Here is a 19,793-nt window from a genome sequence, read left to right on the forward strand (position 1 = left end):
CCGCCCCAAAAGAAGAGGTAAATGGATAAAAAGATGTGGCACTCTGCCATAATCCCCAACAAGACATCAGCCTCCTATGGACAAGAACAAGCTCTGGGAACATCTGAATGAAATGACAGAGAAATAGAGGATGGATGAGAGAAAAAGAGGATGAATGGTAAATCTTGGCCGAACTAATGGACTTGGAAAGGCTGCTTTCTTTCACCATCCTCCAGAAGCTTTAGATCTTTAAATGGTGTTTGGTGTGAATGTCAGCGTGATTGTGAGCAGTGGCTCCTGTGTGCATTTGCATTTTGTGTAAAAGTACATCAACTGTAGTAAAATGATGCCTATATATGCACACGTTGAACACACTTCTTGCTGTCAAGTTAAAGTTGCCGTCACCAGTGTGAACTTCATCTCAACCTTTAATGTCTTCAGCAGCCTTGTCCTCGCTTCCTTGCCTGTGCCTCCCCTCTATCCCTTTTTTGCTCTCAAGCTCTTGTTACTTACATTTCTCCCTGTTTTTTCAACTCCTAACTTGAGTTTTACTGCATATGAATCAGCTGTTGAGGTTTATTTTGAGTATACAGTATAATGCATTTGCATGTTTGTAATCTTGATAGCGACAAAGGATCCCTGATCTACCTTTGGACTGTTACCAAACGTTGATCTTTAAGGTAACCCCCCACTTGCAACATTTAATCAACCCTTTCCGTCTAAAAAAGTATACTCGATCTGTTTAACTAAGCTGGATAGACTTATGGACAGCAAAATTCCATACTGTAAAACATGAACATTTAGAGCAGGTGCCAGTGTTCATGTCGAAATGAGAGAGGAAAGCACATAGGTAGACCCCTCTTGAGGCCTTTGCACCTATAATAACAAAAGTAGAAGAGGAAAAAGAGGAGGACTGGTCTTCCTCTTCCTTCACAAGCAGGCAGTTGGGACATTTAATGTCTCTCAGGAAGATAGAAACCTACATTATGCAAAAGCAATCAGAGAAACCACTTTGGTCACTGGACTGAGAGGGGAAGACCAGTTCAGGGAGGGGGCGGAAGGACAGTGAGAGAGACATGTAAATAGTGTGGGAGAGGGCTCAACACAGTGAAATTGACTCATCCTCCTGGAACAGTGTAACTTTACTGCTTCTCTCGTCTGTCTTCCACACATAACAGATATCTTGACCATCTCTCCTGAACAGAGAGATGCTGTGGAAGTGAGGCTCAGTGTGAAACATTAAAACCCCAAACAGATAAACATTTTTCTCACGCGAAATGGGCTGGCACATCAAAGTGTTAGTCATATATCAGCGTTTAATTTCGGGGAGCAGGAAAAGAACTCACACTTTATGTGAAATATTATAAACAAAGCATGGGGATACAGCATCATTGAGCTTAACGCTGTACTGCCACTAAACTGGTTGTCATTAACAGTTGACAGAAATTTGAATTTTAAGACAAACACAAATTCAGCAGTGTTGCCATGAAGTTATATAAGGGACAGAAGGGTGTTATCTATCAGAGCAAATGTTGGCATGGGTGTATGTTTAACTCACACTAGGATTATGTAGTGTTGCAGCAGTTCTCTGGCTGCTGCCAAAACATTTTACTATTAAATGTAATACTAAAAACATGTAAAAATGCTTAGGGAATGATTTTGATCAAAGTATCATCAACATATGTGATACAAATCGCCTACAAATCATGTTTTTTAAACATCATTTAGAGATGTGGTTTATATATAAAAAGTGAAAAACATGAGAAACGCGTTGTACACAATGCATACCTTATAGCGCATCTTGGGACAGGAGTGAATGTAAAAGCCCAGGTAGTAGTAGGACAGCTTGGGGGACTGTTTCTGCAGCTGCCTGGTGAAAGCGATCTCCCTGAGGCAGGAAACACACAGACACACCTTTTCAGAGAGGCACTGGAAGAAAAAGCTCAGGCTCTCAAAAACACACATATGCATGCAGTTGGGGGTGTTACTTTTTCCATAATAACGGCTCACTCCAGCACCACATTCTCTTTTTCAGCTGATCCTGGTTGGAGATGCTGCACTGCAGCGTACACAGTACATAATCCTGTTTGCAATTTACACAGTGAGTTAAGATAAATGCATTACATATTTTCCTGGTGATTTTATTATTTTAGATTTATGTTTGTTGACAAAGACCAATTTAGAATATTTTTATTCATATTACAATACCTAAACAGAAGTGTCTGAGTGTACACCAGCTAACTTAAAATGTGGTTTTCTTACAAGTTAGTATATCAACAGCATATAAATGAGGGCATTAAGAAATACAATTGGTACTAGCAGCTCTGACTAGAGCAGTGCCTAAGCTGAGGAAGTAAACACCCATACTCAAAAAGACAAGCTTTTCTTGGTCTCATTTCATTACACAAAAACAACTGCCTTCTCTTTATCAGCATTGAGCCCTCCAGTAGAAAAGAAGGTGGTAAAAAAAAAAAAGAGGGAGAGAGGGTGTAAAATAAAGATTTAGAACTTGGAAGATTTATATTGCTTCTTCAAATACAGTAAATGTCTTGCCTGCTTTATGTCCCTCAATAGTTTCTTCCCTAATTGCATCCTTTTTCTAAAAGCCTATTTTCCTCTTTCCCTCCGCTGTTTCCTTCACTATTCCATAACTAAATTCCAGCTCCTCTTTCTTCTCTCTTTTTGTTTCACTCTTCCTTCCACCCTCTGTGTTTCACCCACTCAAATGAAGGGGGAGAAATCCCTTTCTTACAATACTTAACAGAGAGAGAAAGAGGCCTTAAAATAAAATAGATGCACTGAAAATAAGACATGGCACAAAGCAGGCCAATCCAGGGAGGGGGAGAGACAGGGAGAGAGGGAGAGAGAGAGAGAGAGCAGGAGAAGAATATAAAAGAGGAGGGTCAAGAAAGAGAAAGGGAGAGAGAAGAGAGGCAGCTAGAGCGAGGTGCTAGAAGGTCACCCGCTTGCTGCCAGGTTCCTGGGTTCCCATCCCCTCTTCACAAAAGGCCTGAATTGGGGGAGGCGGGTCAAAAGAGGCGAGGGCCCCATTCACAAAAAGTACTGCACACACCCCCCCCCCCCCCCCCCCCCCCCCCCCCGCTTCACTTGAGGCCTTCACACCCCCACCTCCACCCCCATGGCAGCAGCTTGAGTCCGCCATTATCCCCTCTTCAGCCATCTGACACTCCAGCACAAGCCAATTATCAAGTCCTCTGCTCCTGCACAGCTTCCCTAATTCTGATGTACACACACACACACACAGGACCCAGTTATGTAGTGCAGACGCTGCTGGTTATCACTGGGCCCACACCCTGGCCAAATAAAAACCACACACACACACACACACACACACACACACACACACACACACACACACACACACACACACACACACACACACACACACACACACACACACACACACACACACACACACACACACACACACACACACACACACACACACACACACACACACACACACACACACACACACACCAAATTGTGCTTACCACAAGGTGCTTGTGCGTGCGGAAACGGTACAAGAACGGTGTTGATTGGCCAGATATAACAGTGTGCCACTCGTAATGGGGAGCACATAGGGGCTTATTTAACTCAGGACATTAACTTGAATTAGACAGCATATGTATGGACTGTGAAAAAAAATTGGGATTTTTAATGTTCAGTATTGCCTATGTAACAACGGCCTGATCCATTCTCTTTGTTTGCTCTGGCACAGCAATGCTCCATCTTAACCCCTTAAAAATTGGAACTATACAAAGTTGGGAGCAAGTTCAAGCTAAACGAACTGAAGTTAAACAAACAGCAGCCGGCAGTTTGAATTAATGATATGAGAGCGTGAAGCCTTGAGCCAGCCATGTGTACAGAGCCTCTTTGTGTTGCTTTGCATTTGCTAGATTTTGCAGGTAACACACCTCTAACATGTTGCTGTAGGCTATATGCATATATATGCATTCTGCCACTTTATTGTGTACAAAACAAACAACTGAGTACTATTTTTGAATTTTGACTAGGTGCAGTATCAGCAATTACTGAATATTGAAGAACTTGGATGAAGACCATGGGCAACACAACATAATCAGGACATTCCCATAAGAAAGTGATAGAGGCTGGACACCAGCTGTGTTTCCTACACACAGCGCCTTAGGCTCCTCATTATGTGCCTCTTTACTTCTCCTCCTCCTCCTTCTGTCCTCTGGGCCCGTGGCAAAAGGAACTGCACTCCTGAAAGACATTTCTCAACATCCCCCTCTCCTGTTTCTACTGCTGAATCACACCTTTTAAACACATACTGGTGTACAGAGGAAGACCAAAATGCACACAGTGCTGTACTTGTACTTTTGTAACATACCACATATTTAACCACAACTGTAACATAATCCAAACTCTACAGCGGTTTTCTCAGATGATGACCAGGCAAATATGTCTAACAAATCAGGGTTCCCACTTTAGTACTGGTGTAAAATTCTAAAGCTTTCTCCCGTCTTTCCACAACCTTTCCATGACTTGTTCTTACTAGGAAAAATCTAAGTTGTGCTTCATACATGTACATCATATTTTTCAAATGTTGTTTTAAAGGAGTGCACTTGTACGTGGTTGAGCGGCCCAGGTTCCAATCCATCTGGGCTTGCTGTGGAGAAGGAACGCCATCTAATGTAATGAATGTTTGCACACGTTGTGTGTGGGTGTGTGCGTACATGCATTCTGAACAGTAAGTTTTGGACAGAGTCGGCCAGGCCAAGCAGACTAGGGAGTGTCCAGACCTGATCAAAGGCCCAGGATCTGGTGTCTGTAAACAAGCGGGAGGTTTTTAGTCCCGCTTGCTCCCTTCTCCAAGGCCTCCTCCACACACCGAGCACTCTGTGTTACTCTTGGACTCAGACTCTTAAAATAATAAGTGATGGGGAACTGTGTGCTTATGATGACCAGGGTGTTCCTTCTATATGAGCCTGTCTGTTGAACTGCTGGGCTGACTTAGTGTGCGATTACACACAAATGACCGCTCACAACTCACATATGGACACCTGTACTGTACACACATTAACTTTGAAGCCGAGATCACCCAGTCTCCTACATCTGTGCAGAAATATTTTATAAAGCCTTTCTCACATTACTGGGTTACATTTTACAGGAAACGCCAGATATGTGCGCCTGTAGCGTATGTGTGTGTGCTCTTATTTCATCTTGGCAGAGAGAACTGTCGTCAGCTGAACCACAAACAGAGCACTGCCTCAGCCAATCGAGTATGAAGAAAGAGGTACTTTTCCCCAACCTACAGTATTATGGCACTTATAGTATACAGTTCTAAGGAAAGTTAAAAAAAAAAAAAAAAAGTTTGGAGGAGGCGAGAAGATCAAGAGTCAGGGAGAGAGCAGGTTAAGAGGAGGGCAAATACGAAGGAATGAGAAGGGAGGATAAGGGAAGGGAAGAATAAGAGTGAGAACAAAGAAGGGAATGGTCACCAATGAGATGCAAAGCAACTATTCTCTTGAAAGAACCTACATGAAGTCATTACCCTATTCATTTTAGGACATATTATTTATTTATAGTCAAAACTGTATTGAACTCTACATCCTAATTTGCATTGTGCACCACTGGGTTACACAATCAGCATCCTCTTTGTGACAGGAAGCAACACAAATACAGCCCGGATTTTATGAAACATGATCACTGACACTATCCCTGACATGCCATTGGGGCTACCTCTCATCTCCACCATCCTCTAATATCTTTACGACAACTATAAGGAGGCTTTAAAAACTGCAAAAAAACAGGATCATGTGAATGGTCCAAATCCTGGAAACCAACCTGAGAGCAGAGTAGGAGCCCAAAGACAGTGAGGCAAAGTCTGGGTGGTAGTACAGGTAGACAGAGGACACGCAGGTAGGCAGGATATCGATCACCCCCACCGCCACGATGCGCTCGTCCAGCCAGTATTGCTGGTGGAAGGAGCCGTAGCCCACCTCGGGCCCATCTGGAGAATGTTCCGCCTAAGGGAGAGGCAAAGAGTACAGTAAGAGTCACTGGTCAAAACTGTAGTAATACTCTTGTGTGCCATATAGTTTGTGTGTAAAATATATAAATCACAGTGGAATGAGAATGTGGTATTTATTAGGACTGTCTTCATACTGTCTTACACACACACACACACACACACACACACACACACACACACACACACACACACACACCTGTATGATGGCGTATCATAATCCAGGCCTTTCCCTGCCAGGCCTCACGCTTATGTGTGGGGTGTACAGTAGCCTACGTCAGCCTGCTAATGGCTCCCAAATGTGGAGCAAGAGCAGGCTGTAGGGGGGGGGGTGAGGGAGTTGGCCACAGGAGCACCCCAGGAGAGGCCTTTTTAATAAAAGACCCTGCACGAGCAAAATCCATTTCACCAGGCGGTGGTGGAGTGTTGCCAAGCTTTCTCCTATATGTCTGTCTGCTCCCTCCATGTGGCATGAAAGAATGTGGGTGTAGCTGTACACCCGCATGCTTGGGTCTACTACATTAATAAAACATTTAAGTGTTGGATACATGTTGCATTTCTCATAGGGAACCACATGGTGGGTTTCTCAATCAAGTCCCTTTACTGCTGTTATCACAAAGGCTTAAGACGAGAGGCTTGGAGTTAGGGTTAAAAGTAATAGTAAGCCAGGGTTTATGTGTGTGTGCGTGTGTTTTTCTTCAGTGCACTAGTAAAAGGTACCCCCTCCTTCAACAACAGCCATCTGGACCCAGTTAAGTAGCGCAGACACTGCTAGTTATCACAACACAGAGATAGCTATTTGCTTATCCATCGTGCCACTGGCCCACACCCTGACCAAATTAAACTGACCAACTACACACACACACCCACACACACCCACACACACACACCCACACACACACACACACACACACACACACACACACACCACACACACACACACCACCACACACACACACACACACACACACACACCACAACACACACCACACACCACACAGGGCTGCGTATCACCAACAGGTGACTGTGTGCCACATTCCTCCTTACCACCATGTATGGTTTAATAAGTAATCTGGTAGTAAAAATAACATGATATCCTCCCTAACTCAGGCCCCTTTACACTCAGGTCTGATGACCTGTCTGACACTATATCACCAGAGTCCTTTACTTTTGTGTGGGTAGTTAGGCTGGAGGGGATGATTAAATGTCCAAATGCTGCTTTACATCAGTATATACATGTACATACAGTATTTATATATATACATACATACATACATATATATCACACACATACATACATACATACATTGCATTGGTTTTAAACCAAGCACAGTTTTCCAATTATATTATGTGCATACTGATTGCAAAAGGGTTCTAGTTAGTTTTTTAAAAATGATATCGATTAGTAAACAGAATGTGCCTTGGGAACACTGGATGAATGGTTGCTGATAAGCCACCCACTCAGATCAGCTGGTATTCTGTCTATAATGGAGTGGTATGGAAATTTGTGACCCCAAACTTTTGATTTTGACCGGTATTTTGTGTGTGCACGTGTATTGGATATATATATATAATATATATATATATATATATATAAAAGATAAAATATGATGTGGGTTTAGACAAGAAAGACAGTTATTTGGAGGTCAGCTGGGGGTGTTGAAGGGTGACAGGCACCGCGTGTGTATGTGCGTGCGTGTGTGCGTGTGTGCGTGCGTGCGTGTGTAGGAACTGTCTGTCTGTGAAAGCAGCCTGTTATTTCTTGGCACAAGTTCCCTCAGAAACACTACAGGCTTTGTCAGAGGCCCCTCTGTGTCAGTTTAGAAGTTGTAAGTAAAAGAGAAAGAGCAATAGGTGATCAGTGTGTGTAAGAGAGGGAGTTTTTTTTCTTTTTTCTCCTTACACCACCTCGACTATCCACGCTTGAGCACAATCATATGAATGTGAACGCCTGTGCATTTAGAAATAAATGTCTGTCTGAGTTTGCATGTTTGTTTTTAAGTTCGTAGCGTGCTCAAGGCCGATCTTGTCTGACTGACCTCTGCGTCACCTCAGACGACAGCTTAATGGCTGTGTCCTTGCCACTGTGACAACAATCTAAACATTCTCTGGAACTCTTCAAACTACCCGAGAGCTTTCCCTGCAGCCCCAAATCGCTCTCATATGGCCTAAACACAGGGCCGTGTGAGCAGTGTGCCTGCCTTAAAAAAGTGGGGAGCTGGTCTCCTGGATGCTTGTTTCAACAATGGAAAATCATCTCAAACGGGAACTTAGTGTATGACATTGAACTGAAAGACACTTTGTAATTGTTGAAAGTTGTTATTTGTTCAATTGCTCGTTCTAGCCAATCCCACACACATATGAGCCTGATGTGGCTCTAATGATGACTGTACTAAGACTAACTTCTCCGAGCTCGGGTATCACCTGTATCTAAATATAATACTTGTTAAATGAGATCATGAACAGTTTGCATTCATTTTGTATGATTATTTATTCCATAGAAGGGGGAACATTTTCCTTTTGATGTATCAATACTGTTCACATCTCCAAACACTAAACAGAACGGACTCGTTCGCATTTTTAGAAATGACTACAGTGGTTTAATGTGGTCTCATGTGTGAAATGAAAATGCCAGTCATTGCTACTGGTGATGTTATTCCTGTTATATCTTTCAAAAACATTTCAAAGGGCATTATTGAGTGCGGCTGGAAAGCCAGTGAACCAGTTTGTGGCCCACAGGAGTCTGCTGGATTCTGCAGTGCACGGATGCCTTTTAACCAACAGAATGGACAAAGGCCTGGCTTGTGCTCAGAGAGTTTGGATAAGAGCCCGACCGATATATCGGCCGATATTAGGCATTTCCCGATCTATCGGAATCGGCATTTATAATAATATAAGTTTTTTTAAATATTCATTTATAATGACAAATAAATGATTCTGATAAATTAGTGTTTAAAAAATGAAAATAGACTGTTAACCATGTTATGAGTGTCGGCGTTGCATAGTTTGTCCACCAGAGGGCCCTCTACAACGTCCCTGTTGGCAACACTGATTTTTTATTATTATTGTGTTTTTGTTTAAAAGGACTTTAAGTTTCAAATCTTAAGTTTGTATTTTTATACATTTTATTTACCAGAACTTTAATATATATTTTAATGTTCCTCTGTTCTGTTGAGACAATAAAACTAATTATTATGACATATTATTTTAGTGAGAACTCCTAAATAACTACAAATAACTAATGTTATTGAAATCAAATTGAAAATTGTTTATGTTTTGTAACACATTTCTGGATTTTTTTTTTAAATATTTATCGGTCGATACATATCGACATATCGGATTTTTAAATAACCAAATATTCGTATCGGTCTTAAAAATCCTTTATCGGTCGGGCTCTAGTTTGAATGTGTCAGACATTAGCTGAAGAACAGATTTGGGAAATAGCTTTGAGTCTATTCCATTTCCTCACAACAACAGTGAATTACACAATATATTTGCGATGAGCTTTGTTTCATTTACAATTTCTTGTTGTTTTTTCAATGGTTTTCCCCGTATCCATGTATCCATTTTCATGTGTTTTTGTTTTTACTTTTGTTGACTTTCTCGTATTTCTTTTATTATGCATTTATTAGTCCTTTTCATGTGGTTAACAATATTATTCTGAAGTAATACTAAAACACACGTGGTTTGTAGAGTTATTTGCAATTGATAAACAGCACATTCCGTCTGTTAATTGATTTCTATTTTTAATTTCTTTTGGGTGGAAATCAAATAAGTGGAGGATGAGTCTTGACCATGTCACTACATGTTATAACTTTTTTATCTTAACATTAACTCGAGTTGCTGGGCCTACTGCAGCAACGGTACTGTTGTGATCCCGGTGCTGACCAACAACAGATGTTGAACTCACACATTTCAAACTCCCTCTCCTTCTTTCCCTCCTACATGTGCATCCCCACACAACCGCGAACGTACACAGGGCTAGTCCTGCAAGCAGGCTGCATTATTGCACCATTATTGTCAGTATGCAAATATAAGTATTTCTCCCATGCTGTAAAGGACAAAGTAATTGTATTACAGTAGAATCAGCTGGTGGACCTTTCTGTTTTTGTCTTACAGCTGAGGCATGTACAGTGGGGTCTGTGTCTTCACTGTTATGGTATGTCAGCTGGTGCATACCCTGCTGATGTGTATCCGTTTCCTTACATGAAAATTCACATTCTCTTCCTCTAAGGGAAAGAGAGTGCAAATCACTGATAGACAGAGAGAAAGCTTGAGAGCTGGGGCAATAAAAACATAGTGACTAATTGGCCAACACCCCTGTTAATGAGTGTTTGCCCCTTGGTTAGACACATTAGGAGGCTGTAAAGAAAAATAAATAGAAACAGAGTGAGTGCATGAACCCCCCACAGCCCATAAAACCCAGCAGTTCCTCCAGCACATGCAACTTAGACCTCACCGAGGTCAAGTGCAGTGACAGACACCTGCATGACGGCTGCTCATCGTGTTTCTAGGTACTGATGTTCCACTGTTTATTAGACTTTACAAATGTGTTTATGTGTCTGTCTGTGTGTGCGAATGTAGTCTTTTTTTTTTTTAACCCAAGGAATCAGGGACAGCTGATGTTAATTACTTCAGAGCTTCAGCACGAATCCTGTGCAATTATTTTGGTGAAATGGAACACAGCAACAAACAAACAAGTCAGGCAACCTGGGCCCTAATTAGCTGCAGTTGGATTTGAATGTATGCCGTTTGCATACATTTGTAGAAATGCAGGCATACATGTGAGCTGATGAACCACACACTATGTAGATCCATGTGGTGAGTGTCTGTGTGTGTGTTTTAATAGCACTCTGATTGGAGACAGATGGAGCCTGACACGCAGAGGTAGCGCAGAAAGCCACGCATAATCACTCTGAAATGGAGAGCATTTGGAAAGAGACAGGAGAAGACAGGGAGGGAGATCAGAGAAAGAAATAAAAACAAGTTGGGCGAGAGGAGGCCAAACGAATGGAGACGGCCCCCTGACCCAGTCTGAGAAGAGGGGAGAAGAGGGGACGGTGAATGCAGGAAGATATGTGAGGCAGTAGGCCACAGGACGTTTGTGTGTGTGTGTGTGTGTGTGTGTGTGTGTGTGTGTGTGTGTGTGTGTGTGTGTGTGTGTGTGTGTGTGTGTGTGTGTGTGTGTGTGTGTGTGTGTGTGCAGAGCTGTGTAATTCAGTGTGCCTGGCCGCCAGGCTTGACGAGGTGATAAAAGCTTGTTTCCTATAAACACTAATGATGTTCATTAGTGAGGACCTGAGGGGGCCCACGGGCCAACATCGAGTGACTGTGTTTGCGTGTCTCTGTGTCAGTCAGTTTGTGTGTGCGCTCATGGGCCTCAATTGTATTAAAAGTGGCTGTTATAAGTGCCCATCCTGGGTCTAATCGCTGGTGTAATTGTCCTGACCCAACAGGTCCACTGGTGATTCTGAAGGCTGCAGCTCACCAGGCCTGCCAAGTGCTCACTTAGTGATGCCTGACTGCAACTACTTGTCACTCAGTGACCACAGAGAATACCACAACGTAACAGAGAATCTCCTTCCAGATGCTATCGCTATCCTTCATATTATTATCATCTAAAAATCTAACCAGTTAATGGATTGTAATCAAGACTGTATTAATTAATGCAACGGAAGCTGATACAGAACTTCCCATGGTGCCTAAATAATCACTTCTTTTAGCTAACTAGGCTGATAGCCATCTGTTTAGTCCCAAAGTGATCCTCACAAAGCTGCCTCATCTGCCTGTAATCTGTACCACACCACATGAAGTGAAAAGCAGTGGTCGCAACGCAATCTGGATGCCACATTTCACTGTTTTCCTCCTTCAACACCCCCTTTCACTTAGGCAGGGCTAAATTAAAACCCCTCCAATATGAAACAAAGCCCCCTTCCTGAATCCCTTAACACTTCCCTCCCCCCTTTCAATCCAGTTGGAGGGCTCTAAGAAAGAGAGAGCAAAGGTGGTTGGCTAGGTATGTACTGGACAAGGGAAACTAATATACATTTATCTCGTTTTGAGTGTGTGTGTTTGTTGAAGAACTAAAGACTGAAACTGGACATTTTTTTAAATCCACATAATCGTCCCCTTGACAGATTTTCTTGGTCGTTAAATCGTTACACATAACACATATGGATGAATCGAGACATTAAAAACTTAAACTGTCAAAAGCCCAAAAGAAACACATACCTCTAGTGGTGAATCACAGAGAAATCTCCGGAACTGTGGAGGGAGGCGGGTGAGGGGGGGAGGGACAGAGAGAAAAACAGTTAGTTCTCTGGGTCACAAACTCTTTTGAAAAGGCATAAATGAAAACCATACATGTCTCCTCTGCTGTCCTATTCAGTTTATCCCTCCCCGTTTTCTCCTCACTAAGGTGTCACATATCAAATGCAGCCAAAGGAGCATTGTGTATTTACACAAATGAAAACATTTAGCCTATCTGCTGAAACTCACAGTCCAAGGCGGACATAGCGACAGCTTAAATAATCAGCGTTGCCTTCGAAATAGCCTACCCCAGAACATGCTGTTGAAATGCGCATTAGATGTAAATTACTGGGGGGGGCTTTACGTCTGTGGAAACATGAACTATTTCTCTACCATTTCCTGTGTTCCTTCTTTTTTAGCGCAAGGGTTGAGAGCAGTGTGTTTACAGACAAGTTGACTTGCAGGAAGACAAAACGTAGCAAGCTTTCAATGTTTGGGGCCAAAACCCCATTCTATGATGAGAGCCAACCCTGCCACAGTGGAGCAGTGATGGACAGCATTTGGTTTCCTCTGTCTGTCTGTCTCACCCTTGTGCACTACACACCACAGTTTCAAGTTCTTATTTCACAAGGAAATGCAACAATCCAGCTGTGATATTTAACTTTTGGTTCCACTCTGAGCAGCACAGTAGAACAGAACCAAAATATCATAAACATAGGATAGAGAGGTTCCAGAGACTAAATAAACAAGATATACATTATATAGGGGATATACATTATATTATTACATTATGACAATTCCTATTAACCAATGACTGCTGTTAATGTGTTTTTTTTGTCTTGTTTTCCTTCATTCAAACCCTGACTCTAGGCTTACAAGCTTCTCTGATTTAATGTACGTCAAGACTGATCATAGAGTCTCTGTAAATACATGGATGAATTCAAGTTATCCTGTACATACTAGGATGAATATCTGTCTTTTTTAATAAAACTAATATGCAATCAGTTACTGGAAATTCCCATAAGCGCACCAACATTCTCTGTCTGTGTGTCTGTGTATACACAGCATTACAGCTAGTAAAAGCATTGACTGCTGGGTGGGACAGTTCTGGCTTAGGAGCAACTCAAAATCCAGCCAGTATACTGAACTCATCCAAAGTGTGTGTTTGTCCATTTGTCTGCCACAGCTGATGTGCGTGTTGACGACACTAACGCAGTGTGTTCACCAACACGGGGGATGTTTTGGGAGAGAAAGAGCTACAAATGATGCTCTGTCCTCTGTCATTTTATTTTTTACCTTTGCCTGGAGCAAATTTGTTTTCACTGGCTTACAAACTCGCCCACTTGAGTTGGATTTTAGACATAAAAATGACTCGATGCACACAAGAGTTTCGGTCAAATAAGTGAAAAATATGAGGCTGGAGCAAGAAGATTGCTAGTGCACCGAACTCAAAAACAACATAACTAAAAAACAAAAAAAAACAATGCATGCACTTTTTTGTTAACGTCTCACAAACTGTGCATCCTGCAGATGTTGAAAACTTCAGCAAGATGCAACACCCTGTCTTACCCTCAAGTCAAACTCACACCAGGACGGAAAGTAGGAGAGGGGACGGACAGAATCCTCCGACACAAAACAACATGTTATAAAATGTCATTTTAACTTCCCATTCTCCTGCTAAATGCAATTAGGGCCAAGTGCAATGCAAAAATATTGACATGCAATTACTGCAAAAGTCCTTGTGCCTACATCTATCCCAGATGTCTTTAGCAGTATTAAAATAACTGCGACTCACCGCATGCAATTAAACGTTGCATACTCTTTAATTCAAAATCACTGAAATTCAATAGTCCTGCTAAACAGAAGTGTCTCCATTACCAATATGGAAATCGTAGTGACTACATCTTATCTGTTTATTTGACAATGAGCTTTGCTCATGCAAAACCATGCTCATCAAGCTCCCCACCTGAGTAACCATGCCAGTAAAGTAATTTTCCTCTTCTAACTTTGCAGTGACTACTGCTCTGCCAAATTACCAACAGCAAAGCCTCCCAATGTGCAATACTGCTGGAGGGCACAAATAAAACTTTTGTTCAAACTGGAAAGAAAAAAAAATCTAAATGGTTTACCAACAGAGCAACAGCTGCAGTTATTAGATGACATCATTTATGCAAGCCATGCTACGACACCGGCTGCTGTGTGTGTGTGTGTGTGTGTGTGTGTGTGTGTGTGTGTGAGAATCTCCAATTGACCTTGTAGTAAAATGCTGAATGGTGAAAAGTGAGAACATTTAGACACTCAAGCATGTTAATGTATGCAAGTGCATACACTTGCATGTTTGTGTAATGGTAAACTCTGAGCACCTCCCTTCCTCAGTCTCTCCTCCTCCACCTGTATCAGGCATTCATCAGGGGGCTGATGGGTAATCCTACCAAGAGGAAGAAACAGGGGAGCACAGCAGCTTTCCACTGCTGCCTCAACCCTGCTTGGCTGGGTGAGGACGCTCTCCTGGAGCCTGGCAGGGCGACACTAACACACAAACCGACACTCGGGCATTCAGACAGCAAGGAAACAAACATGAATACTATCTCTCTGTATCTCTAATACAACAACACATATGCCTGTAAACGGAGCCATGCCCAGAGCGCCTTCTGGAACATTCTCCTTTAAAACACATGGAGTCCATCAATTCCTCTCTAACTCTCCCTTCCTATAGTAAACACTCATCTGTGTAAGATTAGAGGGGTAAGCACCGTCTCTCTCTCGCTTTCTCTCTCTCTCTCTCTCTCACACACACACACACACACACACACACACACACACACACACACACACACACACACACACACACACACACACACACACACACACACACACACACACACACACACACACACCACACACACACCACACACACACACACACACACACACACACACACACACACACACACACACACACACACACACACACAGTCGTCGTGTCTTCACTCATACATATAAACACACGCATCTGCTTAAGCCTAATTGCTACTTAGACCTCTCGTCATTGTGCTCTTTACTCGCTCAAATGGCTGCACTTCTTTTAGCAACAGGGAGCCTGTATTCAATATCTCACATTAAAAAACAACCTTTTTCCTTTTCTCTCCACCCAACTCATTGTTATTGAGCTTCAGGAACCGAGCTGCAATGTACAGATCGATGGGTTAATATAAACTAAATACGATGAGGTCTGACATAAGAGGAACACTGCTTACAGAAGGTTTTATTGAATCTCTCATTATTGTTCATAAATAGCTTTAAGCTGATCTGAGCCAAACGTTATTTTCCTCACTCATTTCTTCCATTTTTACAGACAAATTTTATTGCCATTGCTCAGCTTTTTCCACATACTCGTCTTGGTTAAGGTCCTGGCCATCAAGAAGAGTAAATACAGATTTAACAGGATTTGTTTTCCTCAAAATGAAATCCACATGTGCAGGAACTCAAAGTCACGGCTCAGCAAAACAGTTAAGACCAGTAAGTGTGAGTAAAAGTGTGTGCATATGTGTGTGTGTGCGTGTGTCTCTAAATAATTGCAAGTTTGTGCTTCAAGTCGGTCAGGAAACCATGATTGGATGTGGAAGGACTAATGTCTGGCTCCCTTCCAGTCATGGTATGACAGGAAATGCATATACCCTTAAACAAACAAAGCCATTCCCCTCCAGGACATCATACTGTCCAATGGTAGCACAATTTACACACAGCACACACACACGTACACACAATCTCTCCAATCTCCTGGCTCTGAGCCAGACGGTATTCCACATTCTGTCCCCAGGTAATACTTTAATGGATTAATAAATACCTCCACAAATACTAAGTGACTCAACTTCCAAGGTAGCAGAAGCAGGCATAGAGTGGCATGGAACCAAAATGTGCCATTCCCATATCAACAATGTGTTTCCCATTTCTTTACGATTGCTACAGAACAGTGTGTGTGTGTGTGGGGGGGGGGCTTCTGGGAAGAGAACGGGCGAGTTAACCAGGAGCTTGATGGGCAAGAAAATAAAATCAGTAGTGTTTAGTATTGTGGACCCAGTAAAGGTTGTCAGTGGTAGTGACCACAACGAAGGGGAGTTTAATAAAGTCAGATGTTTGAGTGGGAACAATTAGGGATGTCCATGTGTAAATGAACTGCAGCGGGACAAACCAAGGAAGGGACAGCTTGGCATCCCCAGTTCTGGTATTAATGATACAAAAGAGGATTTTTTTTCCGAGGCCAATATCAGCAGGATGTTTATGTCTGTCCGAATTTGACCAGTGTCAACATCTAGAATTTTTCCATGTAGTACAGAAAATGTTTGAATGTATGAATTGAAAACCCGTCAAAATTAATATATTGTGTTGTTACAATGTAGAGTCCAGGAACTTCTCCATACCATTCCCTACAGTAGAGATGCCAAGGTGAATTATAACCATTGGTCTTTAAGAGTAATCAACCCAACCTTAATTCACATTCATTCAGTCATTATCCAACCCGGAAAGTCCATCAATAAAAATAAATAAATAAATAAATATTAAGAAAAGTTTTTTGTTTTTTTTTTGCAACCCGACAGCAAAGTTCTTTGGGCAGATTCACACCTTCTAATTTAAAAAAAAAATTTTTTTAAAGTTATTCCTCTAGTTCTTGAACCCATCTGATCCCAGTGCCGTTACAAACCTGAACTGAAGCTGAAGTGCTCACAAACACATACAAACACACGTTCCCTTTAACAGAGAGAGAGAGTGTTATGGCACTAGGAAAGAATCTGCCACAGTTTGCCCAATCTGACAGCTTTTATTATTTATTAATTACCTTACTTTTACGAGCTGAAGAATTCAGTAATTTACTGAGGCCTGCTGGCAGGAGGGTGGCGGAGGTTGTTTTTCCAGCCCTGAGGTACAAAAAGCCCTCTCAGGTTAGTGAGGATGCCCGGCACTTCTGCATCGTGACTAGACTTTACTTTCTCCTCTTTTATTCATATATAAAGTGGAAAAATGGAGGTGCGAGCATATTTAATAGCACCTTCACTGTGCATTCTAAATTCACTTTTAAAACTTAAATGAATCTTTACTTGGTTTCTGTTTCCCATTACCATGCATCACTGGACAATACTTCTCATTCACTGTATAAACTTGTGACGTTTAAAGTTACAGCTTACAAATTCAAAGACGTTTTTATAATAATTATTTTTAAACGAATAATGAATGGGGTGCCCTGGTAGTTCACCTGGTTGAACGTGCGCCTCATGTACCAAGGCTCAGGCGTTACCGCAACGGCCTGGGTTCAATTCCAACCCGCGGCCATTTGCTGCACGTCACCCCCCCCCCCCGCCTCCTTTCCTGTCTACAGCGGTCCTATCAATAAAATCCTAAATAAATAGCGTCACCTTCCTAAAATAATTACCTAAGTTATTTTTTTAGGTTTTTCAGAAAACTCAAAAAAACAAAGTCACACGATTGACTTAGGCCGTTATACTAAAGGTGTGGAATCACGTGACCTGTTCAACTGAGGATGCAGGCAATTTTACCAGTGGTGGACAGCCCCATGAGGAGATGATTTAGGCAACAAAAAAAAAAAAGAAATGTCAAAAAATAACTTAGGCCAATATTTTAGGAAGGTGACGATAGTATAATTTTTTGACATTGTATGATTAACATTACTCTCTGGCATATCCTCTGAAGTTCCCGGGCTTTTTGTGCGTTTTGCCTTAAGTTAGCGCAACTAGAGGGGTTAAAGGTTACATGACGCCATCGACAGGCAACCAACCAAATCGCTCCGGGTCACTGATTAAAATACAGATGTCTCTGGGTTTGAGCATTGTTGGGAAACATGTGAAATTACTATACAACTAAACCAAATATATACAATAGGTTAATCTATACTTTAGATATTTTAACAAAAGAAATCTATTTTCAAACTGTCCCGCAACTAGGGACTACTTTTATTATCAATTCATCTGTCGGTTACTTTAACAATTACTCATTTCGATTTTTCAATTAGTCTACAAATTCCCAGAAAATACTGAAAACAAAGTGAAAAATGCTCATTGCTTTTTATTTTTTTTCTTCAACATTCCAAAATAGTTTTAAAAAACTTAAATTCAAACCACATAAAAAGAGTAAAGCAGTAAGAATCTGGAACAAGCATGTGCAGTAGTGCCCTACAGTATGTGCGGAATAATAATCATGCAGTACCTCACTCTCACTACATTCGCTGGGGTCATCACCATGAATGGCCATCTGGTAGCGGGCGTACAGCGCCACCGACTGCTGATAGGACGCTGAGAATTGAGGGTCCTCAAAGTTGACCGGCACTAGCCTCACCTTCAAGCACAGGGTGTGGAGGGAAAGGAGCAATAAGGTGGAGGGAAGTCGTATAAGACAATGAATGCAAGGACGGTGGGTTGTTAGATGATTAAAAGAAAGAAGGAAGAAAAAATAAATGACGAGGAAACATGGGTGCTTGGGAGGAATTGACAGTGCAAGATTCAACAAAAGAGGGTTTTAACAGCGTTATCCAAGCGTTTTGGCATCTTGGGCTCAGTCTCCTAGTCCTCGGGGCAAGCTGGTCACACAGCCGGTCTGTTTTGAGTTTGTGACCTGATTTAGTGATTTATCAGATTTGTGTGCAAAAAGGACACATGAATGCACGTGGATTCTAGGAGACTGAAAGTGTTTTTTTTTTAATTACTAAAATGACTTGAGGATGAGGCTAGTGCACCACCTAGCTTTTACCACGGATCGCACGCAGAGGGTTGGTAATTCAAGATTCAACACAGTGTCAGTGCGTGTAAGGTCCGGACGGAGCAGCAGGAAATCCAAAATTGTGTCTGGGTGAATCATCTCAGCTAGACACAGACTCTCCCAACACTACAGACTCCTCTCAAACTGGTAAACAAGGCCGAGATCTCATCATCACTGCTGAATCCTCAAACTCAAATGCGATTCCAGGTCAGACACAGGGAAGTATGGCGCGAGTGGCGGGGCGGGGCAGTCGAGGTAAATGTGTGAAGGTCGGGAGGGTTCAGCCACCCCCCCCCCCAAAAAAGTGAAACAGCTCACAACTAATGACCCGGCTGGCCAACCGAGGGCCAACTCAGACACCTGGAGAAACACTGCTCTCATCCACGGCCGTATGGAAACATTTTCCCTCCATTTCCTCTGCCTTTGACTGTCGCTCTTATACATATCCACTGTCTTTGATACCAACATCTTAGTTCACTATTTTTTCCTCATTCACAGACCAATTATTCAACTGCCTTTTTCTTTGATGTTGCAAAGTTTAAGCTCAAACTATTTATTAATTAAATTAAATCTAATTTCAGACTTTTACAAATATCTACAGTACAATCTTGACTGTTCATTATGATTTAAAACTGTGAAATGACTAAACATGTAAATTATACCCATTACATATTTAAAGTACAATCTTAATAATAATAATAATAATAATTCAACAAAAACTTCTTCCTGTGTTGAATTTGTTTAAAATATGAAATCACATTCAGGACTTAAAATAAAGAACT

General features: G+C 41.9%; 1 protein-coding gene across 3 annotated transcripts in view; it reads right to left on the reverse strand.

The window, feature by feature from the left end:
- Positions 1 to 19,793, reverse strand: part of ate1 (arginyltransferase 1) — a 61,055-nt gene that overhangs the window by 21,416 nt on the left and 19,846 nt on the right. For 2 of the 3 annotated variants that reach the window (XM_032523233.1, XM_032523230.1), the window contains 4 exons: positions 18,463 to 18,591; positions 12,227 to 12,259; positions 5,812 to 5,993; positions 1,768 to 1,867 (listed from right to left, as the gene is read on the reverse strand). In XM_032523233.1, the coding sequence (XP_032379124.1) occupies positions 1,768 to 1,867; positions 5,812 to 5,993; positions 12,227 to 12,259; positions 18,463 to 18,591 (444 nt within the window). The remainder of the gene's footprint in view (positions 1 to 1,767; positions 1,868 to 5,811; positions 5,994 to 12,226; positions 12,260 to 18,462; positions 18,592 to 19,793) is intronic. The other variant, XM_032523232.1, reaches the window with a different exon arrangement.

This window comes from Etheostoma spectabile, chromosome 8, assembly GCF_008692095.1.
Source record: "Etheostoma spectabile isolate EspeVRDwgs_2016 chromosome 8, UIUC_Espe_1.0, whole genome shotgun sequence".
Taxonomy (NCBI): Eukaryota; Metazoa; Chordata; class Actinopteri; order Perciformes; family Percidae; genus Etheostoma; species Etheostoma spectabile.